Source organism: Podarcis raffonei, chromosome 3 (assembly GCF_027172205.1).
Source record: "Podarcis raffonei isolate rPodRaf1 chromosome 3, rPodRaf1.pri, whole genome shotgun sequence".
NCBI lineage: Eukaryota > Metazoa > Chordata > Lepidosauria > Squamata > Lacertidae > Podarcis > Podarcis raffonei.
In genome coordinates this window covers 34,309,201-34,337,151 of record NC_070604.1, presented here as the reverse complement: position 1 = coordinate 34,337,151, position 27,951 = coordinate 34,309,201, and the positions used below count along the sequence as shown (strand labels likewise).

The 27,951-nt window shown below is 39.0% G+C and overlaps 1 protein-coding gene across 13 annotated transcripts; it reads right to left on the bottom strand.

The window, feature by feature from the left end:
• Positions 1–3,470: 3,470 nt before the first annotated feature.
• FBXO9 (F-box protein 9) lies at positions 3,471–27,837 on the bottom strand. Of its 13 annotated transcripts, XM_053381062.1 has the most exons (15): positions 27,470–27,834; positions 25,943–25,998; positions 22,793–22,870; positions 21,487–21,645; positions 21,004–21,084; positions 20,161–20,218; positions 14,011–14,110; positions 11,537–11,667; positions 10,570–10,684; positions 8,448–8,566; positions 8,055–8,145; positions 7,245–7,340; positions 6,875–6,968; positions 5,488–5,642; positions 3,471–4,601 (listed from the first exon to the last, which is right to left on the bottom strand). In XM_053381062.1, exons 3-15 carry the CDS (start codon positions 22,838–22,840, stop codon positions 4,493–4,495), a joined length of 1,356 nt encoding a protein of 451 aa, XP_053237037.1. In that variant the 5' UTR covers positions 22,841–22,870; positions 25,943–25,998; positions 27,470–27,834; the 3' UTR covers positions 3,471–4,492. The 13 variants fall into 13 exon arrangements, 12 of the variants coding, with proteins under 12 accessions (XP_053237037.1, XP_053237036.1, XP_053237039.1 ...); XM_053381061.1 differs by lacking the exon at positions 25,943–25,998; XM_053381064.1 differs by lacking the exon at positions 25,943–25,998 and having other exon boundaries at positions 27,496–27,834.
• Positions 27,838–27,951: the final 114 nt, after the last annotated feature.

The following is a 27,951-nucleotide window of genomic DNA, read 5'->3' as shown; positions in this document are numbered from 1 at the left end:
TAGTGTTCGCGAAGCTACCAGCATGAGTTTGACCAAACTGCAGGAGGCAGTGGAAGACAGAAGTGCCTGGCGTGCTCTGGTCCATGGGGTCACAAAGAGTCAGACACGACTAAACGACTAAACAACAATCACTGCTGCCTTGGGGGCAGCACTTGTCATATTTTGTGTTGTTCTACAATCCACTTGTCATGACAGGGATACAGTGGCTGATCTTGGAAGGTGTTCCTTTTCACATACAGACCACAACCTTTTATACCCTGAATGTTGGAGGCAGATTCATCAGTAAAAGCATACCTTAAGGTTGGAATCTTCACAAAGCCAAAACTTTGTGAAAAAGCTTTGATTTTTCTGGCCTTGGCATAGGGAGGATCTACACACTAGGGGAAAAACCCTCTATAAATAAGTCAGAAATTAAATTGTTGTAACAAAATTAAATAAAAAAACCCTATGGGGAAATGCGTATAATTTTTTTCTGCTCTCTGGTGCCATCTGGTGTTGCATGTTTATAGCACATGCAAATCGTTGTTTCTTTACTAATATAGCTGAGTCCATGGTTATAAATGAAACTTCTTAGTTCTCTTCCTAGACCCTTCGTTCGTTTTCTTACCCTGCAGCTCTTCCGTCATTCAGTAATGATACCTTGTCTGTGACTGGATATACCAAAATCCTTTCTGGCAGGCTTTATCTGCCTCAAGTCTAAAACAAGGATGAGGAACTGGCGGCCTCTTAGTCAGGTGGTCCTATCAAAGTAAAAGGAGGGTGTGGAAGGGAAAACCCTGGAGTAATGATGGCTACCGTAGGTCCATCCAAACAATGGAGGTGTGGCGCTCGGACTTCCTATTCCCTTGTCACCATGGCCTGCTATCAAAACTAATTGATGAACAGTGCCCTAGAATTTTAAAGTAAGCCTAGCATGTTCCACATTATGTGCAGCTTACAAGGACCCCTTTTTAATTATAGCTTGAAGTTGTTGTTCTTTTTTGCAACCTAGCAAATATACATCCATAAACATAAATCACAATTTTCCAGGGCAATTTCCCATGATAAAAAGCTTAATCAGGGCATAGTTAACAGCCCTGTGGCTGCATTCTCAACGCAACAATAAATTCTACAGCACAGCATTTATTGGTTTATTTCCTCCAGATAAGGTATTGCACAATGTGTTACTTTATCATCAAAGAGAACCAGACTTATCCCAAGGGCAACGTGCTAGAAAACACTATTAAATGATAAATACACATTCTATCCTATTATGATCCATTTTCAAAGACTGGTCTACTTGCTTGCTTTTTTTCCAAGTTCTTCAGCTTATGCAATGAAAACAGATGAGTGCCACTACTATTACTGAACGTTAAGAAAGCCTATTTTTAAATGCCATGTTTACTTTTAGGGTGGAATCCAATGTATAAACAGACAGGACTTCCTTCTCCATCCTTTCTTACAAAATCTGCTCTAGAAAATGCCCCAACCTGCCAGTTTTGGGGACATGTAGAGAGCGGCGGGGGGAGGAAAAGGGGGGAGTCCCATTGCATGAGCAGAAGTCTGTTTCACTCGTGCACAGACCCCCCCCCCACTCAATTCAAACCCTCCACTTTAAATGAATACATTTGTACAACTCAAGTGCTTCAAATTTCTTCTTTAGAACAGGTATGTTTTATAACACAACATAGCCTTTCACTTTGATTGCCAGTTTGACCAGGATTGGTGTACCATGTTTAAACTTTCTTGTTCTGGTGAGCAACCTGGCACAGAATTCTGCACCAGCTGGAATTTCCAGTCTTCAGAGGCAGCCCTATGTACAACACATTGCAGTAATCTAACCTAGAGGTTACCAGAGCATAAATGACAGAAGTTAGGCTATCCCTGTCCAGACAGGGGTGCAGCAGGACCACCAACTGGAGCTGATGAAAGGCACTCCATGTCACTGAGGCCACCTGAACCTCAAGTGACAGCAAAGGATGCAGAAGTACCCACAAGCTAGGGAACCACCCATTATCAGTGCCTCAGCTTTATATGGATTGAGCTTGAGTTGGTTGGCTCTCATCCAATCCATGATTGAGGCAAGACAACGGTCTAGAACATCCACTGCCTCACCTGCAGATGTAAAGGAGAAGTAGAACTTTGTGTCATCAACATATTGCTGACAACGTACTCCAAACTTCTAGATAACCTCACTCAGTGGTTTTATGTAAGTGTTAAACAGCACAGGTGATAAAATCGAACCCTGAGGAACCCCACATTGAAGGCTTCACAGGGCTGAAGGGCATCACCTTCTAGAGACATCCATCCAAGGAGGAGCAGAGCTACCTCAAAGTGGTGCCGGTGCCTGAAACTTGCAGTCGCTCCAGAAGGGTACCACAGTCAATACTGAAAGCCACTGAGAAGTCAAGGAGAATTAACAGGGATACATTCCCCTTTGTCATGAAAATGGTTCTAAATTAACAACCAAGAGTGCAGAACATGGTTTAAAAAAGACAGTGACTTTTTTTCCAATCTGAGCAAATACTTCTGCTTGGTTTGAATGTGTGGATGGGTTAAAAAAACTGACCCTGAGCACTTCTCCTTGAACGGAGATTGCAGATGTGTGAATATAAGTTGTGTCAATTTACTCAAGAGTTCAAAAGTGCACTGGCAATTTATGTTTAAAGTAAACAACCTGTATTTGCAGGTTGAATTGAATTCAAAATACTGCTAGAATCCAGATGTAAGCAGACCTACTGTATCCCGAGGGACTTTGGACTTATACTTCTTCCACAAAAGCATGGCAAAGCACTTTTGAAAACAGCAGCAGGACTTCATAAGCTATTTGTGACAGCGCCAGCTAAGGGGAGGAAATCTACCACACCTAGATAGTTCTTTAGATCCCAGCCACTAGGTTGGATTCTCAGATAGTTTAGTGGAACCTCTATGGAATGGAGCTCTTTTGTCCTACAGTCCCTTCCTTGGACCTCCAAAAAGCTTGTCCTCTGGAATGGTATGTGATGAGACACAGGGACACTGCAGCAGGTCACTTCTGAAAGACATCTGTGGACCCAAGCCATTGTCTCCAAGTTTAGGCTATGACCCCCCAAAAGGTTAATAAAGAATGCATTTAATTTTACTGTATAAAATATTTTGAGATTCTGCCTTGTAGCTATGAACCGTAGCCCTGTGCTTTGTCCTATAAACTAGCCATTTGTTTTATTTTTAAAAGCCTGTCTGGTGTACTGAATAGAAATACTGTATATAGACTACAGAGACTTGAGTTCAAATCTTGACTCAACAACGAAGATCACTAGGTGGCCTTCAATAAAACAACCTTCTTGTCTAACTTACTTCATAGGGATGCTGTGTGGATAAAATGATAGCAAAAACAAGCATATTGTTCTGAAGTTCCTGGGTCAAACCTACGACAAATAATATAAATCGACATTTCAAAGGGATGTGCTCGATTGTAAATAAATAAATGTAACACAAACTGGGAGAAGAAAAACATTTAGAAACTTTAGTTTTATGTTTGTAAGTACATATTTATGATAAGCGTCATACAGCAGTTGCATTCAACTCCCAAAGTACATACGCAGGAGAAGCAGCACACAGTACCTGAACATCTGTAGGAGTCCCCAAAAGCAAAAAAATCAGTTTAGTGTGACAAAACACCCAAGAGGTGTGCAGTATTCTTAGCAGTTAGGTGAAGGGTTAAACAAAGAAAAGACAAACATACTTGAGTACAGCCCTATTCTCATTTGCATAACATAATTCAAACAATGCACTTTCAAGTTCAGTGCTCCAAATTGCTTTCTTGAAATCCTTTCCTGGATCAAGAAGAGGAGAGAGGCAGCCAGTTCCCCAATGTGACTTCTCGCTCATCTTCTACCCCTTGCAATGCAGTAACTACTAGTTGTTGAAACAATGTGATGCCAAAACAGATAGCAACAACTGAAGCTGAACTTCCGACTTTGCTTCCCTTGCTTAATTTTTTTGTAAGGCTTCAGCTTACAGCAAAGTCAATGTCTCTTCTTGAAAGGCAACCCAAATACATGTATTTCAAAGTAAACATTTATTTTACATTTGTGTAGGCCACACACAGATGTAGGACAATTTCTTCACATTTTGAGCCTTCCCCCAATGCACACACACCATGTCATATGTACAGCAGTAGGTTTAGAACGATTCCTGAACTTAAGGTGCATAGGCAGATGAAGCCTTACGCTGGAAAGAGAACAGCTTATAAATTTGCTCATAAAATGACATGGCAAAAATGCCTTTTATGTTATCAAAGTCTTTTCACAACATAAACAAGTTTAAAATAATGTGTAAACTTGACTTCAGAACCAATAAAATAACCCTGCCACCCTAAATCAAATTATTTCCAGTATATATCTTTCAAAAAGATCCCCCATTTTTTAAAATAAAATTCATATATATATATATATGTATATATATACACACATTTATAACTTAAGTGTTGTTTGCTGTAATTTTTCATGCAAGAGTAAGAGATGTGACCTTCTTAGAGAGGTCTTTCTGAAAATGCAGTAAAGCTCTTCACTCGTGCAAAGAACAAAGGGGTGTACATCTTGTCGATGTCAAAAGAAGAGACTGCTGTTTCACCAGTAGACCTATAAAAGATATTACAGAAACTCATTAGACCGGTGCTGCGATATTGCAGAAAATGGTACTGAAGACAAAATTCAGCTCCCCCAAAATCTTAAGATTTCATTTTATTTTATTAGTTTCTGTAACTTACGGCTGCAGCTTATGGTTGCAAAAATGGATCTGAAAGCCATGTGGGCCAACACCTTGTAAATGCCAGGGGGAGAAATGGAATAAGAATTCCAGTAATCTCATGATTATGAGTAATGCCACCTCATAAAGCAAATAATTATTTGAACCATTAAAATTTACAAAAAAGAAAACCAAACCCTGCAACTGTTGAGTATTAAAATGATCTAATCTTGATTTGTAAAAGCCTGGGGAAGCAAACATATCTTCAGCTGACATCTGAATACTGTTTATAGTGAGAACAAATTTATCTTCAAGGGAATGGCATCTCCAAAACCATGTGCCACTACCAAGATGACCCTGTTGTGCATTCCTGAACCATGGATTAATGCAGGACAACACAAGCAAAGCATCTTCCCCATCTATCTTAAGGACTGAGTTGACTGTATCAAGCCTCATCTATTTACGAATTCTTGTAGTGGAGGAAATCCAATTGTTTTTCTTTCGCTAATGCATCCATCAGTGGAATGGGCGTAAAGGCAATTTTTAGCAATTCCTCCCCCTGTCCCACAGACTGCTTCAGGACCATCCCTAGGGGCCACCACCATGGCAAAGCCCCCATCACCACTCTTCCCTACTGGTAGAGGCTGATGGAGGGGCACTGCATCCTCACCTCCTCCAGGCACCAAACATGAGGAGTGGGACAGAAGGGCTGACTACTCTCTGTAATTAATCCCAACCAAACAGTATTCTTTCCTCTCCCCTTTTTATCCAAAAACTTACTTGTAAGTAATGTGACAAGAGTGATGAATCCAAACAAGCTTGTTGAATCTCTGGCGGCCACTGGAACACAGCTGTAGCCCTACATGAAAGCTGTGATCAGTTTCTTGCACAGGGACACGACAGAAATATCTGTACTTGTGGTAGTCAATTGGTTTCTACATGGAAACAGAAACAACATAGTGCTGTCGAGAATATGTAACAGTAAAGATAGTTGCCAAAGCTGAAAATCAGAGTTAAGGCTGCCGAATAAATGACACTGCCTGTATATTTCAATTTGTGAAAATACGTAGGTTCTATATATGATAAGCTATCATTATCATAAAACAATCACAACATGATGGTCAGAACTGAGAAACTGTAAGCGACAGAAGGCTTTCTGGGTGAAAAATCATCACCTAAGCAGTTTGAGTTTATTTTACAGAAAAATGGATGCTCTTTATATTTAAACGGTTTATAAAGATCAAAATATCTGAAAACCAGACTTATAGTAGAAAGCCCCTATTAAAAACATAGCAGTGGAGGCCTGCAAAAAATTACTGGAGGAAGACAAACAGAGGAAACAAGGTCCTTCTCAGCACCTCTGCTGCCTTCAGCTTACCTCCCGTAAAGTCTTACCTCCACCTGAATTTCTATCCCTTGACTTCAACTGATCCTTGTCCACTTTATCTCTCCCCCTGCCCACTAAAATTCTGATGTTCTACTATTTCTTGCCCATAAGCCCACATTCCTCCCCCTAAACCCGCAGCTAACAATCATTAATTATTTGATTCAGAGCAGCAGCAGCAACAGAGAGATCACAAATGAGGCATAATCTAAAGGCATGTGCAGAAACCATGTATTTGCCCAACCCCCTTCATTTATCTCCCTCAAAAGAGATTACAAATTGTTGTTAACTCTGTCTACATTTAAATGGCATTTTAAGTAACTGGTAAATTAGGTGATACCAGAAGGCAGCCTAGCATAGCAATAACAAAACAAAAAACTAAATTTATGGGTTTTAAAAAGGAAATTGAGGGACTTTGTGGAAGTACTTTGGAGGTGTATGTATCTTCTATTTATTTTGAAAAGTTGTTTGTCTATCTGTTCTCTATGCATCTTGATACCTCTTAAGATATTGTAACCAAATTTCACATAATGGTTCTTGAGATTAAGAAGCAGTTTTTTGTCTATGTTTGGATAAAGTTTGACAACATTTTGAATCAAAATGGCAGGCCAATTCTATCAAAAGTGCGCTGATTTTTGTGTGTGTCTTGGAATTTCCAAGCAACGCTGGGAACAAGGCTGACAGCTTCTTTTCAATTAAGAAATTGTGTTCAAGAAAGCATTTGCTGCTTTCTTGCTATCTTAACCAATGTCTCAGTCCTCTAGCATTTTGTTTCATATGTACCTCTTCCTTCTTCTTTGTCATTACAGCAAATACTTTGGTTTGATTGTCCGTATCCTGGGAAAGGCGATAATGGCCAAGCAGGATTGCATCCGTTCTAAGGTTTAGAAGGAAAAGACTCCATTAAAATATACTTCTCAAAGAGCTGACAATACTTCACAGATACTGCTTTCCTCTCTTTAAGTGACAAATTGGGGCTGCAACTCTCAAGCCATTTAATTTGTATTTTAGTTTGCTCCTGAATGATAATGGTACAGTATTTTAGTGCTCGCACCTTACTTTAAATCCTGACATCCCCCTTACTTAAAAGACGAGGCGCCAATCCTTTCAATGCATGACAAATAAAATTCTGTGATACGTAAACTTAACACACCTTGTGTTTTTAGTTCGTAAACGAGGAACAATAGACTGAGGTTCTTCCGGAGTTGTTAGCATCATTACTTGGCCATCTGGGAAGAATCTCATGTACCTACAAAATTAAGCAACATTAACCCGGGAAGGATGATTTTCCTTCTGTAAAATCACATAAATTTGAAAACAAAACAAAGAAATACAACTTAAACCAAGTTCCCATATATGTTTACATTTTTCCTATTTGAAAACAGATGATTATGCTGCAAGGGGCTTGTACCTGCATACAAATGTCTGTGCAGGACCACCAGAACTTGTCTGACTATTTAGTTCTGACCACCAGAACTATTTCAAATAGTTTCTTATGTAACAACAGACTGCTCCCAAATGTTCCATGTTTGGGGATGTGGGAGTCTCAAGACCAGAAAGAGGCTCACCACACTGTGTTTTGGATCTTGGTGAGGGAATGCAGCAGAACAGCGTAGGTCCCCATAATTTCACAATCACAGATTCAATGGTGCTACTGGAGCTATACCAGCAACACAAGCAGAGATATCAGTGTGAAGATTTAGCACTGGGGTGTCATAGCCAAGAGCAGTTAATGTTCTGTATGCTCATAGTTTGAGAAACACGGAAGGGTTCACAATGTGAAATACTGAGTTCAAGTGATTTTCACTGGTTTTCAACTGAAAATAGAACTATGATTTAGAAATTAAAACCTTAAACCTTGTGAAATTATACATGAGCATTATTTGTCAAGTTAGGGTCTTATCTGCTGCAGTTATCACTATTAAGAATAACCAAGCTGAACTGCACAAAGTAGTAGTTGTACCTGTAATAATCCACTTGGTGCCATGCCCTATAGAAGCCATCAAGAGACTGTTCTCCTTGACGTATGTATGTTGTCTTGCTGATGTATACTCCTATGGAATAGGAAGTAAAAAAAGAGATATATAAATTTATGAATAATGACCCACTGAGTTCTTAAATGATTCACGCTTATAAAGTAATAATTTTTTAACTTTCAATTATATTATTCCATCTAAAAACCTCTTTGAAATCCATTGGATCTCTAATATAGAGGTCACATAGTGATCCTCATCTTTCTCTTATTAATTTACATGCTGCAGTCCTATCCATTGCAACACAGATATATTTAAATAAGAGAGAAAATGCTGCTGCAATTGTCTTAAGTGCTGCTTTTCTTGGTTAATGATTGCCTTACCATCAAATCGAACTCTAGGTCTTTCCAAAAACATTTCCCTCCATGAGGTATAAGGAACCAATTTGTTACAGGTCCTGCCCCAAACCTTCAAACAAGCCTGACGCCAGATTTCAGGGTCCCTAGTAAAAGAAAAGCACAGACATAAGAAAACACAAGGAAATTGAAAATACAGGGAAGAATGTATTTGGCTGTGATGAGAAGAGACTATTTATGAATGGCATTTATGCTACAGTTTAAATTTATAGACCTGTATTTTCCTCACAGTACCAAAACTGTTAGACTAAAGTTTGGAAAAATGAACCCTACACACATTACTTCTGAGTAAACTTGCATAGGATTGTGCAGTGATGAGGACGTTTCGCCTGCTCAGAGGTAAAAGAGCAGTGGTGTGTTGTTGTTTTTTTGAGAGGTGGAGGAAGAGTTGACAACCGAGAAGCAGTAAGATTCATGAGTACAGTGGTACCTCGGGTTAAGTACTTAATTCGTTCCGGAGGTCCGTACTTAATCTGAAACTGTTCTTAACCTGAAGCACCACTTTAGCTAATGGGGCCTACCACTGCTGCTGCTCTGCCGGAGCACGATTTCTGTTCTCATCCTGAAGCAAAGTTCTTAACCTGAAGCACTATTTCTAGGTTAGCGGAGTCTGTAACCTGAAGCGTATGTAACCTGAAGTGTATGTAACCCGAAGTACCACTGTACTGGGGACCATGCAGCTCAAACCAGAATTGGAGCTAGATCGGAGACAGAATGGGACAGCCCCAGATGCACCTTAGGTCTTTAGGCCCGCAAAGCAGGAGAGCCAATCATGCTTGAACACTCCAGAAGAAATAACAAAAATGCCAGCAGCCAAGTTCATGCTGGAGAGAGAAATCTGCTAAAGTTGCTAATGGTCACAAGAGTTACCTCTGCCATAAGCAGTGATTCTTTTGATCCTCCTCATCCCCACCCCCAAAGGAGGCATTGCAAGGACAGGCAAGATTTCCACTATTTATCTCCACCCCGTTTGCCCCCCCAAATTCATAAAACAAATCTGTGAATAATTTAAATAAACCACGGAGCTGATTGGCCAGCTGGCCTGCCTGCCTCTCCCCCCGCCCCCCCCCCCGGTAAATCAAAGGTTGTTCTGTTCATGTTCTTGCTGGTTGGTTGGACTGTCAGAATAGGCAGCTGCTACTATTGTCATTGGGAGTCATTTGGCTCATATGTGCATTGAAGAAAAGAACTGCTGATGGGGTGGGGGTGGGGAGGTGGGAAGTGCTAGAGCTTCTAAATGGGAATGATCTGAATCCCATGGACGAAAGGAAGGATGGAGAACTTCAGGGTAGAAGGCAGCAGGGTAACACACCACAGAGGTTCATACGGGGGTAAGGATAGCAGCACAGTTTCCCCTGCTGGCCATGTCCTATAACTTCAGATCTCTCAAATATGTGGCAATCTAGGACCCGCCATTACTCTCATTTTGTTCATTGCAGGAAGCAGAAAGCAGGATGTGACAATGAACTGGTCTGCTCTATACTTAGCAAAACTACCTTTATAACATGGCTTTTGTTTTTCATAGTTGCTGTTATTTTATTTATTTTTTATTATTATAATAGTTATTATTATAAAATTTGTATAGTGCCTCTCATACACAAATCCCAGGGCGGTTCACAACATCAAAACACAAAATATATGACAAAAACAAGAACAAGAAAACACAAATCAATAACCCCCTCCCCTATTTTTATTCCAAGATAAAAGTCAAAAAGAACTATTCCATGAATCAAGCACAATTACAAGCACAAATTATTACCATTTTAAAGAAGTAAATTTCATGGTTTCACAGTAAGTTTTTAGTCTGTTTTTGTACTTAACACAAGTATAAACTCTGTTTATGATTAAAATATCTTATTTGTTGTTTTAATAAGGTTAAAATGTTTCTGTAATTTTCATTTCTATGTATACTGTCCTGGAATTCATTTATGCGTGAGGGAGGTGACACTATAAAATAAACACATGCTTTAAGAATACTTGATCCTTTGGCCAGTCAATTTACCAAATATTTTTAACCAAATACCCAACCCCAATTTAATCCAGACTACCAAACTATGACAGGTTTCTTAAATGATAGTTGTGTTTGTACCTGGCACAAATGTAGAAGCCTCTGCAGACCAATGATAACTGTTCTAAAGACCTCAGGTCCAGATCACTGGAAACCACCCATCGAAAAATATACATCATCAGCTCCATTGGCAACACTTTGGAAAAAACAGATAAATAGTAATTGTAGATAATTACTCCAAGCCTATTTTAGATAGCTACTTCCAAAATAAGTGGTTCTTTGGATGTGTCTAAGAATTATTCACTGTTTATTTAGAATTGTACTATTTTAATAAAGATATCATAACTATCTTTAGCTACATTAAGCATAATGTGTTAGTTCCAAACAGCTGTTTCTCCAGAGACTGCGTATATCACTAAGCAAGTTAAAGTAATGATTCTGCATGTCAACAAAATGTTTACATGAAGCATGCAACCCTCTATCACCTGCAACAAAGAATTTCAGCATCTATAAAGCCAACTCTCTTCTTCTGATGACAACTGTGTTGGATACATCACATGCTATCACCAGCATACAAGGAGAAAGAATAAGTAAACTATCAAGAATACAACCAAGCAAGAAGTCTTTAGAGTGTTATTTAAAGGGATATGATTCTTAAAACCAGCAAGAAGAAGATGGCAGTGTAAGTTCTTACAGCAACTACTAACAAGCAGCAGATCATGGTCTTTACAAATAGGCCTCCATTCACTTGGGTCAAGAAGCCTATGAAATTAAATGCAAAAACAAAAGGTAGGATTAAAAATAACTGTAAACAAAAAATAAATAAATCCCTGCACGTCCCTATTTTTATTACACATTTCTGACACTAAATATGTATTTTTAACATGGAAATTATAGTGTTAAGCCTATAGCATTCCAAATTATAACAACGAAGGACAGTCCAGATACAGGTTTACCACTTCAGTGTGATAACTAGGCCAGGCTCAAATGAAAACCCATGTCTACCTTTTTACTGTGCACACTATTTCAATATGAAAACTTCCCTTACCTGAGATATGAGTCTGATTCATATCAAGCTCAGGCTGACACAGTTTGATGGATGATTCCTGAAGAGTAAATTGCTGTTGAAAGTAGGATAGAAGGTCAGCCATCTTGCTATCATTCTCATTATCTTCAATGCTAGAAGAAGGAAGCATAAAGAGATTAGATTATCATACAACAGCCCCTTAACCATGTTTATGCTGAACCTATTAATGTCAATTAATTTTCTTCCATGCATGTGTATATCTAGAATTGCAGCCTTGTTCCTGAAAGGTAATGTTCTTTCCTATTTACACCATGTTTTAGAAACAACCTTTATTGGTTTCTGTCACCAATATTCATACTTGTCAATTTAAATGAGGGTTTTTCACCAATACAATTCTATATTTTTGTAAGTAAATTTCCAGACAGGCTCTTAGTTCTGGAAATTATTATGATACAGCTCAAACCTACACATATCTACTTAGATATAAGTACAATTGAGCTCAGTGAAACATGCTTCCAAGAAGATAAAGCTAAGGGTTCACTCTTAAGATTGCATACTTATTTGGAATTCAGCTGCATCAAACTCAGTGAAATTTATGTTTGAGTAAACAAACATAGGGTTGTACTGTGCAAACTTAAACAGGATTTCTCGCATATAAAATAACAAATATGCATTCCTTGTACAGACTATGCTTACTAATGAAATGTGTGGAAAGTCACGGTCGTGGACATTAAAAAACTGAGGCACGTAATCTTTATCAGTACAGCTCTTGGAAAAATCAGACAAAATGCTTCCAGAAGAGCAACTGAGATCAGAAAACGGGGAGAGAGGATTATCCTGCCTTTTCTTTGTTCAAGATTGCTCCCTTTCAAGAAGTTTTCTTGCCCTGAATTGACAGATGCATGTAAACATGTATTTAGAAATTGGGGGTAGGAAGAGATATTTCAGTTAGATCAGGAAAAAGCACGCAAAGAACATATAAACTACCACCCCTGCTTCTGTAATGCAACTGTCCTGACGTGCTTTTTCTGATTTTATTAAAGAGAGTCACTGGATTATAGCAGACATGTCTATGTGTCAGGTGCAGTTTGAACCCTAGATAAATCACAGAAAACATGTTAGAATGATAAATACAAACTCTTTGTGAATTCTACGCCCTCTTGGACTCTCAACATATCATTTGGCTTCTAATTTTTGTTTCAATGTAACTATGTGGGTTTGTTGTTTGTTATGTTATAAGTTGCCTTGAGCAAAATAAAGTGACTACCAAATTTAATAAAGAAAACAAAAATAAAAATAAACTTTGATCTAAGGTAAGTGTGCATAGTGCACAGCAACCTAGCAGAATACTTCAGAAGAACAATAAATGAGATCTAAACCTAACCTTTTACCATCTGAGAGTAAACCAGTATTAATGAAGGCTAAAACACACACACCAGCTTTTCAGTTAATTTATATGTCTTGGCATTAAAAAAGAAAAGAAAAAAAGACTATGACCCTGTTCATGTATTACAATAAACAATGGTATTTTTGTGATGGGCACAAGCCATAAGGAGCCTCAGGCTCACGCTGATAAACCTTGGTTTATCACAATTTGCAAATGCGGGTGATAGCTGTTGTATTTGTATGAAAAATATATTTGTAAGTTTAATAACAAGATGACGTGCACATTTTTTCAGAGGCTGGTTCCAGTGACTTTAACAGAGTTTACTCACAAGCTAAATCTATTAAGTCCTATTGAACTAAGTGCAACTTGTGTCTTAGGATCATATTTCCTTCAGAGTATGATCTAGATATAGTACAACACTCAAAATATTTGCAGGCAATATGAGTTGGATATTTAATTACTGTACTGCAACTTTTATTTAAAGATACATTATATGACACCTTTGAAGATCCTTTAGCATGAAGGATTAAAATGACCCAATTGTGTCCAAAACACAGCACTGCTAAATTACAGTGGTACCTCGGGTTAAGTACTTAATTCGTTCCGGAGGTCAGTTCTTAACCTGAAACTGTTCTTAACCTGAAGCACCACTTTAGCTAATAGGGCCTCCTGCTGCTGCCACGCCGCTGGAGCACAATTTCTGTTCTCATCCTAAAGCAAAGTTCTTAACCTGAGGTAATACTTCTGGGTTAGTGGAGTCTGTAACGTGAAGCATATGTAACCTGAAGCGTATGTAATCCGAGGTACCACTGTATATTTATTTCAATGGCACTTGGTAGCAGCAACTGTGCATAGACTTGCAACTTTACAGAGTGATTTTAGACATGTTTACTCAGACATATAAATGTCTTACTGAGTTTGATAAGAAATCCTCTCTAGTAACAGCTTAAACCTCTGCAGTTAGGTGTATTTCAACCTACTGATTTCAGAGCACTTAGGCACATCTCACTGCACAGGACTAGGGTTTAAGTGTTTAGAATTGCAGCTATTCGGCATATTCCCTCATAAGCATCTTAAGCTTTCAAAATAATAAATATATTATACTTACTAGCTTTTCCCAATACTGTCACCATCTGGAGATCGGGTATAGGTGATCTTAAACTCAATATCTGGGACCAGTTGCATAGCCAGACGATAGAACTTAATAGCTAAAAATAAAAGTAATGTATACTTAAATGAACTGCACTTACTTTACTGAGCATCTGCATCAAAAGCATGCTTATTAGCACATTTCTCAGAAGGTTGTATCTAACAATGCTGGAAAACTGCTCCAAAGGGTTGCTCCCCACCCAGAGCACTCATAAAATACCAGGAGGCAGTAGGAAAGGTGGACCAAGATCAATATTTATTTATGTAAAATAAATGCATGAATCCAAGTTCATTATCATGAATGGTTACCATGAAATAAGCAGTGTGTAATACAAACACATCTTGGGGAAAGTCTATTCCCATGCACTAAATAAATTCATACAGTCGTACCTTGGTTTTCAAATAGAACACATTCCGGAATTCCATTCAAATTCTTAAATGTTTGGAAACCAAGGAGTGGCTTCCAATTGGCTGCAGGAGCGTCCTGCAGCCAATCAGAAGCCACGGCGGATGTTCAGCTTCTGAGGCAAAGTTTGCAAACTGGATACCTACTTCCAGGTTTGCGGTGTTCGAGTTCCAAGTTGTTCATGAACTAAGCTCTTCGCAAACCAAGGTACGACTGTATACACTTCTTACACCAACAAGGACCTTAAAGCTGAACCCCTGAATCATTAAAACTGTCTAAGGACCTATAAAAGTAGTCACAATCAACCAAAGATTAAAATGTCAGCATGTCGCCTTCTATCAGTCAGGAATAGGCAATGTGGCCTTATTTTTTCTGGTCCAGTCAAGATCTGGAATAAGGTGAAATGGGAGACCAGAGAGGAGAAATAATTCTCCTGGCAACTGTATCTTCCTAGGGAAGGCTACCTCACACTATTAGTTAATGCACTAGTGTATGTTCAGCTATCATTTTTAACTGACATCAATGGGAAAGACCCAAAGAACCATGTAACTAGTCCTACAGGTTGAGGAGGGATTTGGACTTGTATGTCTTATACAACAGTCCCCAAACAGCATGACGAGCCGCTTTTCAAACTCGAGAAGTTTGGAGAGTTTGTAACACAGCAGTAGCAGCTTTGCAAAAACAACGAAGTCTTTGGCAAACAAGCAAAATAAGTGAAACATGGTTTATGCAGAGAAATGCATTACAAGCTGGGCAGATAAGTTGGCCTTCCCCCTTAAAAGTTGCAGGTATGCAATATGTCCATGGCCAGTGTATAGCATCTATACATAAGCAGTGCTTGGATGGAGTGAAGATTCTAGGGTACAGAGGCAGGCCTGGGTGTCATCAGCATATAGACACTGAAAGCGTCTTTCACCACAAGGCTTATTTTTGCTCATATCAGATAATAGTGTTTCGTGAAACCTGTATAAATCCACCAGTTCTTCAATGCAAGTTGGTTACTATCTCCTTTGTGACTATCCTCAAAGCAGCAATTGGGAGCCACCAGTAAGAACAGGGACAGAGAACCTATGGCACTCCAGAAGCTAGTGAACTACAACTTCCACCATTCCAGGCTACTGATCATTCTAGCTGCGGCTGATGGGAGTCGGGTGTTCATCATCTGGAGAACACAGGTTAGTCTTTATAAATTTCATCTAGGCCTGTGACATCTTGGTGGGCTGGCCAGTTGGCACTGACCCATTAAGACATCCTTTTCAATGGTAGTTATTGAGTTGTTGAATGTCTCTCTAGTGATGTGTACCGGTCTCCATCATTATTAACCTGCAGAAGGAACTTAAAAACGTTCCAGTTTACAAGGCTTTTGCTGTCTGAAGAATACTGTTCCTGGAAACCCTAAGATCACTAAACGGAAGAATGTTTTAAATGCTTTTTGAATGTTTTTCACTGCAACTGATTTCAGGTTTTTTAAAAAATTGTAATCATTTTTGGAATGTTTTACAGTGCATTCATTTGTTTTACAGTGCATTCATTTGTTTTTAAATGGTATATTTCTTTACAGCCTTGGGCTCCGTGGAAAGACTAGGGCATAAATTCAATAATAATCTGAACTATGCATTTAAAGCAGCAGCACACCACTTTAAACAGTCATGGGAAGAGGGACTGATTCCTAAATTACTCTGGAAACTAGCTCTTTGAAGGGGATAAGGGTTTCCTAGCAACTCTTAGTGCCCTTAACTACAGCTCCCAAGATTCTTTGGGGAACGTTATGACTGCTCAGAATGATGTAATATGACTTTAAATCTATAGTGCAGATGGGGCCTTACTGACCGTAAAAAGTATAGTGGATGTTTCAACATGTCAGTGAAAATTATGTACTCTTATTCGCGCTTAACCTTCTGTTTGAATGAAGGGAATGGATCAAATGCAGCTAGATTATAACTATGCTTTATTGGTTAAAGCATGGTGCTGATAAGGCCAAGATTGAGGGTTGGTCCCTGTATGGGAAAGCTGCATATTCCTGCATTGCAGGGGGTTACACTAGATTCTATGATATCAAATCCCATTGATTTCAAGGTAATTTATTTCTTGATCAATCAGTTAGGATCCCAGTCTTAGAATGGTAGCTCCATTAGCATCTTTCTCATATTATTCGTACCGAGTAATACAGCATCTTAAGGTCTAGCTTTATTTATTGTTAAGTAACTTTTGTAAAAGATATTACTTTTTTAAGCATTTCATTTAGTAAATGCTAGGACTGATATTGTACTCATTTATTTTAAATGGTAACAGCAGCAGTGATTTTTATAATGGGGCAGTTCAAAAATGACCTTTTTCAGTTTAGCCATGTCCAAGTCCATTTTGAATCTACCCCAACCCCCACCCTAAAAACCCGGGCTCAATTTAGGAGGGGGTTCAATACAATGTGAACTGCCCTGAGACCTGTGGGTATAGGGCAGTATGTAAACTTAATAAATAGTAATAACAACCCTTCCACACCCTTTCCAAAATGTAGAGGGGGAAAGAAAAATATAAGCAGTTAAACCTACACACTCCTCCAACACTATTGGGAATCATGAGAAAACATACTTCACCAATGCTTCCCAGTTCAATCCATATTGCATTATCATTTCCTATAATCCCTTATGACAACCAAGGAATGATCAGGCCTCTGCTATCAGGTGGCTTCCTTGCCACGGTCCTTGATAGCCTAAGTTTGGGAAGAAGGGTTTGAGGGCCTGCAGGCCACCTATTATTCGCCCACTATCAGCAACAGGTGTAAAATCTGGTTTGTTTCATACTTAGGTCCTTGGAATCCACCTGATGAACTCTAAGACCATTCATTTGAAATGGGCACATTCGGAATCAAGTTAGGGCAGAGTAGTGTACTGTCTACTACATATATATCCCACCTCTTATCCAAGGAACTTGGGTTGCAAGGTTCTCCTCCTCTCCATTTTAGTCTCACAACATCCCTATGAGGTATGTTAGGACGTGAGACTATGACTGGCCCAAGGTCACCCAGTGAACTTCATGGATGAGCGGAGGTTTTGAACCCAGGTCTCTCAACACTCTAACCACGCTGGCTTATAAAGGCCTACTGGCATGCAATGGCCCCTACATGAAAGTTGTTATAACATGAAAGAGGCTATATGATACATGAAAGGGGATATAGTGTGCAAGTCATGACTCATGGAGTGTCCTACAAAAGGGCACTATGGATATCACCAGAGTTGCATCAATTAAAGAGATTAATTTTGTGAGCATCTCTTAAAGATTATGCTTCCCTTTCAGTAACCTTCTGTGTTGAGACTGTACTGTAAGGACTGGCACTCTACCATATGTTTATGGTATAGGTGCATCTTATCAATCTCTCTTTTATAGAATAGAACATATTGTTCCAGTGCATCTTCTAGTAATAAATGCACTTTCTCCCATCTTCATTCTGTCTCATTTTGCAGAAATACCAAGTTATTCACACACAAGAATTTTATAAAGTTTTTTATTTAAAAGAACAGAAAGGTTAACATCACAGAACCAACAAGACTCAGGTGAACTAACCTAGCAGCCTGGAGTGTCGAAACCAAAATAGATGAGGTTGAAATAGGTGAAGTTGCAAAGTCTTATGCGGCAAATGCAGCACAGCCTAATACAGTCTTAGCACATCACCGAAACTGGATAAAATTCTATTATATGGGGCAAGTTGCTTTATTTTAAAAGTGTGGTATATGGCTAAAACTATCCTGTCCTAGCAATATTACATATTAGTGCAGCATCCCAACTGCACAAAGATAATATTCTATTTTATTTTAAAGGGTATACAAACAGTGCAACTCTATGTATATTTACTCTGGACACAGTAGAACTTTAAGAGTTTTACTCACACTTAAGTGGGCATACGGTTGTAGCCTAATGTTCTTCTTTGACAGGAATATCAATGTTAGGATCATTAGAAGTCATTCTTGAGTACGAACATTTTTATATAAAAGCATAACTTGCTACCGCAATTCACACAAGCAGCATGTTTCAAAGCGAAGCAACTATTTTAAGGTTCTTTTTTAAAAATAGGATTTAATAAGCATGGAAACTGGGACAGGAGCTAGTTTGTGTTTTTCAATATCGAAGTCTCTGAAAACCAGAGACAAGAACTACCCTCAACAAATAGAATAGTATGCTATTTTGTTCAGGTTAAATTTAGCAAGATCCTAAAAGACCACCCACTGCTGCCTATTCTATATGTCAAGACTACTTCTCAAATTAGCATGCTCGTAAAAATTTGTTTCACACTGAACAATAAAAGTGAAGAGAGGGATCCTTAAGAGAAATCTTATTCAAGTCAAATTAGACATCACTTTGACTTTTTTCCAGCAAAAAAATGGGATTATTGGCCAAATATCTCACTTGTACAACAGCTTTAAATTTCACTATTTTTAGCCTTTTAAGACCCCTGAAAAGCTGTTTTCAGGCAGCGGTAGCATATAATAATTTCCTGTGTGAAACAAGAGTTATTACCAAAACTTCCTCCTAAGACCATTCAAAAATGAAGATGACAAAAGCTGCATAACAGTATGTTTAGAAGGCACCTAGTCACATTGTGATCAGTAAAGCCATTTAGACACAGGCCAATATTTATGTGACTTTTTAGCACAGTATCCCTTCTGCACAGGAAATCAGCTTTCCCACAGGCGTATATATTACGTTGTGCCATTTGGATATCAAGACACTCAAGGGTGAATTTGCATGTAGAAGAGCTTGCTTAGCTATGAAGGTTCATCAGTGTCAATAGCACCTATCTGCCACTGACAGATGCTGGGTTTGTAAATATAACCAAATTCAATACAGTGGTACCGGTTATGAACTTAATTCGTTCTGGAGGTCTGTTCTTAACCTGAAACCGTTCTTAACCTGAGGTACCACTTTAGCTAATGGGGCCTCCTGCTGCCACCGCCACACGATTTCTGTTCTCATCCTGAGGTAAAGTTCTTAACCTGAGGTACTACTTCCAGGGTAGCAGAGTCTGTAATCCGAAGTGTTTGTAACCCGAGGTGTTTGTAACCCAAGGTACCACTGTACTTTATATCATTGTGGCATGTTAGCACACCACAGGTAAGACATTCTTGGATTTTGAATCCTTCCCAAGCAAAGGAACTAGGCTCCTGACAATTAATAATTTTCTGCCAAGGAGTACTTGTCAATTTACATGTGCAGTGCTAATAGAAAAATGTAGCAACAAGTTCTATATATTCCAATACATACTTCAAAATGAAATTGTCAGTTAAGTTTAGAAGTTCTTAAAAAGAAAAGGGCTTTAGAATCATTTATTAATCCTCACAACATCCCTGTGAGGTAGGGTACTGAGACATCTCTTCCCTCACCATAAGGCGACCTAATTAAATTAATGACTGAGCAGGGCATTTAACATGGTTCACCCAAGTCAAAATCAATATTCTAGCCAAGGCACCAGAGGCCCCATGTCATCTGAACTGTAGTTAGTGGTCCTTCACTTTTGCAACAGGATTCTTAATCAGAAGATGAGGGGGTGAAAACTGTCTAGCTCTCAGCTGTGTTCACAATTCTTTCCTCCCAACAATTACTGTACAAATAGTAGTTTTCACCCACAGCAGCCTATGAATTCAGTTCATATGCAACAGTTAAGATCCAGAAATTTACTGTATAAAGATTAAAACACAAACATTATATTACCTTCATAAAGAGCCCCATTTTGTTCTTGTTCCACTGCTTTCAGGAACAGTTCTCTTGCCTGTACAAAAATTAGTGAATTGTTTAAGAGTCCCTTGCCAGCAAGCCAAATAAAATTACTACTTAATCATAATATATGGCAAGTTTTATCAGCATTAAATATAAAATAAAGACACACAGAAGTGAAGTTTATCTTGTCCAACTAAATTTAAATAAATGGATTGTGTTTGTGATATGTTATTTTCTTAACCTTAAATTTTCATCACCTTGCAATACCATTTTACTTCTACTATTTGTTTTGCAGTTTTACAATTAAATCGTCCATCTACGGTAGTTCTGAAACTGGCAGTAATTCCACTCATCTGAAAATATCTCAATACAATGACCACAAGAGGATGTGCCATTGTGGATCTTTACAGCAGTTTTTCCAAGAGTAAGATAAAATTATGATTTGATACTATCATGGTGACTAGCATCTGCTGGGGGAAAAAAACAGTAACTCCTTGTAGATTCTACACCTAGGGCAAAAATCGGTGACGTATTAAGCAAGAAAGCACCTGTGGGATGATTTCCAAAAGTGAAGTCTAAGGCAGTTGTGAGAGAAAGCACAGTCGTCAGAGCACATTACAGCTGCAATATTTCTGCCAAGTCTTGCAATTAAGAACAGAACACACAAATCAGTGAAATAGAAAGTTTTTCCAACATATTGTGTTATTTTTTATAAATAAAATTTGCTCCAAAATTTCCTAGAGCTTCGAATGAAAAAGACACGGCAAAAAAGAAATGGGAAAGGGAGATAGTTATTGTCATTCCACTTTCCTTCAGAAGAAAAACTGTCTAGCTTACTAGAAAAAAGTGATTGAGGTGAATCAAGTTCTTCAGCATTTTCGGTTTTGACATGCATCTTCCTTCTGTTATGAATTCTTCCTATTTACACATGCAAGTTAAATTAGTAGGATTTTTGTCATTTTTATCTTGCTAATTTATCTATCCTAATAAAAATTTGTCCCCATCACTTTACTAATTTATCTACAATAAACATGGCTAGTCCCTTTTCTTCATTGAACTTGGATCCAGACAAGCATTTTAGGAACTGTGAGCAACATCTTCCAAATAAATATTTTAAAGCATCTTTCTGTATTTCCCAGCTTTAAGGGTAATATGTCCATATTCTGTTAATTCAGAAGATGAAACAGAATGAGAAAGTAGGGAGAGATGGCACAGCGGTAGGAACAGAAGGAGAAAAAGTAGCCCATGCTTTTTAAGTGCTTAGCCCGTAGAGATTGCATTCCATTAGCTCACTGAAGATAAGAAGCTCAAGTTCTTTACCTTTTCCTCTTTTGCTAGTTCCAGCTTTCCTTTGGTATCTACAGCCTTTACTGAAGGCCCTCTTGCCGACGTTCTGCAGGATCGAACCTCCAAACCCGTAGAGCTCACCCCTGGGGTAAGTTCAAACATCCATTGTGCTCTGAACATCTGGAGCTCTGCCTAGAAATCCAGAAACTAAATCCAATATTTGGGTAGACGTGTCTACAAGTGCAAGATATTTAGATAATTTCTTCCATGTAATGAAGCAAATGATTCTTGGTATTTTACTTTTTTAAAAAATCTGAAGGTATTATTTATTCCAGTCAGTAACTGACATTTTGCTGCTGAATTTTAGTGTATTCATAGCTACTAATTTTAGTGAGAAAGAATCACTTTGCTGTGGGCCTTTCCAGGACAAATTTGCAAGTTTGGAAACAAGCAAAATAGATTCTGGTACATCTTGTCAAACCCAGTGCAACTGAAACATCACAAAAACATGGAATGCCAATAAATGGGTTCTGACAATCATCTAAACAAACTGTTTATTATATAGTTAAGCCATCTCAGCAAGTGCTTTCTGAACAAGATTGCAAGGTCTTAATCACTAATGAATTTCTACTATTTTCTAAGCCAGTTTCTGAGTAAATATGGTGAAGAACTATTTTGGGGTATTTTCATTTGGTGAAAGTAATTGCGCTGGATCATTTAACTTGCTGAAAAATGAAGTGAATTCCTCAATCATTATTGCTGCTAAATTATAAGCTGTCCCATTTCCTATTTATTGTAAGAAAACTAAGAGTTGCAACATTCTTCAAATCCTTCGGATAAGTATGTGGCAGGTGTCACAATAAGATGCTAAGATGTCCCAATCTACACAAAAAGATAATACCCTAAAGGAAAAGGAAAAGTCTATTTGCAGAAAGAGCTTACTATAGCTCATTCTTCAAAGAGTGACCAATATACACTATGTCAGTATTTTAAAGCTTGGAAGTTAGAAAGAAGCCAGGAATTACAGCATTTTGTATGAATTAATGCACTCCCTCAGATTGTAAAGTATTTCTTATCCACAGACAGAACTTACTTCTACTGCCTCTGGAATTACTTATCTTTATGAACATTATAGCACAATAAAATCCTTAAAACTTTTCAGTCCAAAGAAACAAACGAGGCATGTTATCAAATTGCCTATCTGTTCAAAGCATTCATATACATTGGCTCTAAAGTGCAGATTGGGACAAGTATACCAACGAAAGGGCAAAAAATACACAGACCAAAGAACTAAATTATGCAGATGAGTCCATGCCCTAAAATACAATAGCAGACATACCTGAAGATTTGCTTCCCCAGACCTTTCATTGTCATCTGCTCTTACCATGTCAGAGTGACAATCTTCTTCACCTTCTGCCTGAGAGAATAAATCACATGAAATTAGTACTTATTTTAATGAAATTAGTATTGTCCCATAATTTGTTCTTATCCTACAAAACACCTAATCTAAAATCATACCGAATTTTTAAGCAGATGTTATAGATGAGCCACTATTCATACTCAAAGTATACCCTCTGAAATTATTAAATATTATAAATCAAATAATAATAATACGTATTTGCATGCAGGATTCTATGTCATTGCAACTCTGGGGTTTGTTCATCACTGCTTCATACTACAGTGGTGCCTCGCAAGACGAAATTAATCCGTTCCGCGAGTCTCTTCGTCTTGCGGTTTTTTCGTCTTGCGAAGCGTGGCTTAGCGGCTATTAACGGCTTAGCGGCTTTAAGAAAAAGGAAACAAACTCGCAAGACGTTTCGTCTTGTGAAGCAAGCCCATAGGGAAAATCGTCTAGCGAAGCGACGCAAAAACCGAAAAACCCTTTCGTCTTGCGCGTTTTTCATTTTGCGAGGCATTCGTCTTGCGGGGCACCACTGTAATGAGATGAATATTAATTGGCTACAGTTTATTAATGGGATCGTTTACTAACTTTAGACTGTGCTCAATGGTTGACCTGTCTTCTGAAAGATAACCCTGTAGCTATTTTTAAAATGAGATCTCTTCATGCAACAGATTTTTTTTAAAATAATATTTATTACTTTTAAAGATTACGGAAAAGGAAAAGAAAAAGAAAAGAGACAAGAGAAAAAAAGAAAAGAAACAATACAATACAATATATAAGCAATACAAAACACAACCTAAACACATTAAACTAAACTAAACAAAACCCTAACCCACCTTAACCCTAAACAAAACAAAACAATAACCATTTAAAAACATACATCACACCTTTTCCATACTCTATCTTTCATTCCCTTGTTTCCTCGACTTCCTCTCACCTCCCTTTTTGTATTCCACTTCTATTAATTGTTTCAGCAAATCCTTTCCATCTTTCTCTATTTTCTGTCATATTATAATTATCTTAACATATTTTTTATCATTAAAACTAGAATACTTATATATGCTTAACTCCTTATAACATTTCTGCTAAGGCCATAAAATTTCTTTCCACCATTTTTCTATCATTCATTAATTTTACAGTATTTCTATATATAAACTTTAAATTCTCTAATCTTCTTCCACCATCTCCTCTCCCTGGTTTCGGATTCTGCCAGTCCTTTCCGTCAATTCCATATAAATCAATTCCATATCATCAACCTGGAGATCTTATGTCCGAGGCTCTTAACTCTTTTCCAGGTCCCTTCTGCGGGTCTTTTTCATATTCTTTAATGCCAAAGAGCAGATCTCGAGAAGACTCCAACCTAACAATGCTTTTATTCCTTCCGGACAGGTCAGCCAAATTTCCATAGTTGAAGCTGAGGTCTATAAGATGTTTCATGACATGTTTCAAAATTCCTCCAAATCCAAAGGCCCCCAGAACTCCAATCTCCTCCAGACCCAAGTCCATGTCCCAAAAGTCAGTTAATCCCTGCATCGAGGGATCTTTCCAACTTTCCTTCTTCCGTCCAAGCCGGGATCCAATCCTCAAAATCTGGCTTTTTCTTGATTCAATCATAGAAGGCCTCAACTTGTAATCCTCAATTTGCTTCTGTAAGGCTGAGGATCCCGCTTGTATTACTTTAGGCTCAACAACCACAGCTTTCTCTTTCTCCTCCACAATCTGTCCTGCCAAAGTAGATTCTTATACCAAGTCCTGAATTATTTCTGTGTTGGTGTTCACTTTTTGACTCCAATTAGTCACTTTTTGGTCCAAATTGTCAATTTTAAAAGACATGTCATCCGTCTTCTTATGAAGCTGTTCCAGCAAGTAGCTTATCTTACATAATACCGTCACAATGGCTTCTCCTGTCAACATTATGAATGGTCCAAGGTCAATCTCTGGTTCTCACAATTACTTATCTTGCAGCTGGTGATTCCCCAGTTGCACTCCTGTGACAGTTTCAAAGACTCCCTCTAGAGGGAAACAGTCTCCACTTGTATCAATCCTTTCGAACACAATTCAAGCCATAAAAATAGTTTCAATTTCCAGTTACTTTTCCTCCTTTTTAAACGCAGAAGTGGACAATGGAAACAGTATCTTTCTCTTATATAACTAGCTGTCAAAAATGTTCTGTTCGCAGTCAATGAACTCTCCCAAAACTTCACTTTTTCTGGCAGCCCTTTTCTAGGTTCGGAGCAGTGATAATTTGGTTTTTCACTCTCTCCTGCAGGCTCGCTAAGTCCAAAATTTCCCCCCTCTTCTCCTGCTTCCAAGGGGGGTTTTGTAGTTTTAACCGATGAAAATTTAATCCTTTGCCAAAAGCTTTCAAAGACTTTAGCTTATAATGTCTTTGCTTCAATCTATTTACAAAAGGGGAAGGCGGACTTCCTGTTTAAGACCTTCCCCATTTCGGTGCCAAATTAAGGTATTTAAAGATCCAATTTTCCGTTCTACTCACGGGTAGTTGTTTAAAATCCAATTGTCCACAGGAAAAAGTCAGCGCTCTCCGGCAACAGCAATGCGGCTTCACTCCGTGAAAGAAGCAGTCAATTCAAAGCACCGTGCCACTCACCCCACGTTGCTCCGGATCCCTAAAACAGGGTTTCCCTGCGAGTGGGGAGGCGCAAAAGGTGCCAGCCGAATCCCAGGTTCACAAGCTTCTCCCGCTTGTGATTTCAATGTGTGTCCGCCTTCGCCGTGGCGGTCAGACCCTGCTTTTCACAGAGCAAGTTCCTCCCAATCGGAGGAGCTCCGCCATTGCCGGAGGTGCCAACCCGGAAGTCTCCTCTTCATGCAACAGATAAATAAAAACATAAAACAGGATACATAAAACCATTTACACAGCCTTGCAGAAGACAACCAAAAATGTTTTAAAAACATTTAAAGATGTGTTTCCTAAGATATGCTATCTTTTGGAAGAAAAGGTAAGTGGACAAATACTATTATTTACTATTAAAACTAAGACATCTATAGCTAAGCTGTGAAACAGAAACTTTTCGAGTGTAAATTTAACAATGTGGCATTCTAGGTAAAGAATTTTGTATTCACCTCATTTGTATAAAGCAGTGATGAACAAACAAGTCACAGTAACTTGACGTACAATCCTGCATGCAAATACAGAACCTTATCAGACCATGCATGAAGTAATGCTGTATTTTATTTGTTCCAGTCTTATACGCCATTTGCTCCAGATGAAAACATAGGGCAGTTTGAAACAATAAAAAATGTATATAATATATAAACCAAAATGAAGTCATTCATCCATTTAAAAAACAGCAACACTAAGCCTCAACAGTATCAAGACTATCAAGGCCTGGACAAATACACATGAAAATAGACTGTGTATATGGAATTAGTGTAGCAGCTGCAACAAAGAGCTGAAGGTGGAAAAATAAAAAATCCTCCCACTACCTCTCATGAAAGTCTCTTACTTCCATTCACAGAAACCTTCAGCCACACTCACAAGAAAGCACAGAATCAAGACAGTGGGAAGAGGAGTCATTTTAGGTGGCTTGCTATTTGATTTTTCACACTAGTTCTTGACAGGAATATTACCTGGATTGAGTTTTCCTTCACTGTGGGATCCTAAAACTCAGAAAAATCTTAATTGCAACCTGCTCAAAAGCAGGTTCATACTGGCAAAACTGATGTGCAGCACCACACCCAGCTCAGCAAATGACTCATTCTTGCTACATGGGATATAAATGCATGACACCCAAGTTCTGAGTGCTCAATACATATACTGTATACAAACCTATTAACTCATTATCAGGTGTTAAAGAAAATCATAGATAGCTTCAACTAGACTCATCCAATGAACAGATTCAAAGTTTGGGACCAAAGTGCTTTCAAAGTGGCTCAAACACTCTAAAAATATCTTAATGCTAATGTTTCCACTATTGTTTCATATAAGATCTTCCTCGAGTTCTGTGGGCTTCACTGGATGGATGGCATCAGTAGCTCTTGTATATTTATTATTATTTATTATTTATATTATTTTTATTTTGGTTAGTCGCCTCCTCTCGCCATAGGCCACTCAGGAATAGAAGCTGCTGTTGGCAGTGATGAAGTCTTCTCCAAAGACCTGGGTGTTCAAGGCTGCTCCCTGTATGTATGATGTATTTAAGTATATACAGTAATTCTACATATTCATATACACACATGCATACACACACATATTCATATACGCGCATATTCATATACACATATGTGCACATTCATATATATGCACATGCACACACACAAAATAACAGCGGTCATATGCTTAATTTTGCATCTTGGTGCTCGTATCATCTGCCCTGGACTTCAAACATGATGGATCACTGGGGAGAACTTAAGAATTTCCCCTCCAACATTTCTCCCATGACAACAGGGGTGCCGTAAGGAAAAGCTGGATCAAGTCAGAATCCCGGGATCAAATCAGAAACCGGGATGGCTTCTGCAAATCCGGAACGGCCCGTGACACCTGGGAGGGTCTGCGCACGGGACGAAAAGGAGGGCAGGTAGGAGGGAGGCGAGTTCCGCCCCGACGTGCCCCGCCCCCCTTCACGCGCCGCCAACGCCCCCCTCCCTTACCATGCTGAGGCCGAGGCAATTCCTACCCCAGGCCGCCCGTCCAACGGTCGTTCTCACGCGGCTGCGGGCGCTGTGGCTGTTTCAAGGCGCGAGCGGCCTCTTCGGCTGGTTCTTCGCGAGCGTCGGTGACGACCGGCAGCCGCGGGCCCCGTCTTTTGTGCCTTGAATAATGTCTGGTTTTTAAGTTTTCTTCACCCCCTCCTCTTACGAGCGGTTAAACAAGCCGGGAAGGGAATTTTAGTAGAGTTCTCGGTCGGAGAAGCGGACCACGCAGCGGGAGTCACTGCGAGCGCGGCGTACGGCAGCCATTTTCTCAAGGAGAGAGAGAGCGAGAGCAGGTCGCAGGCAGGCAGGCAAGCGCGCGAGCGAGTGTCGCCAACTGAGCCGCGGAGCGGACGAGGCGCGCGGTGCCAGATGGGACGCCGCTGTGCGCACGCGCGCAAACCTTTCCCCTCCTCCCACTCGGGGCGCAGAACCAGAGC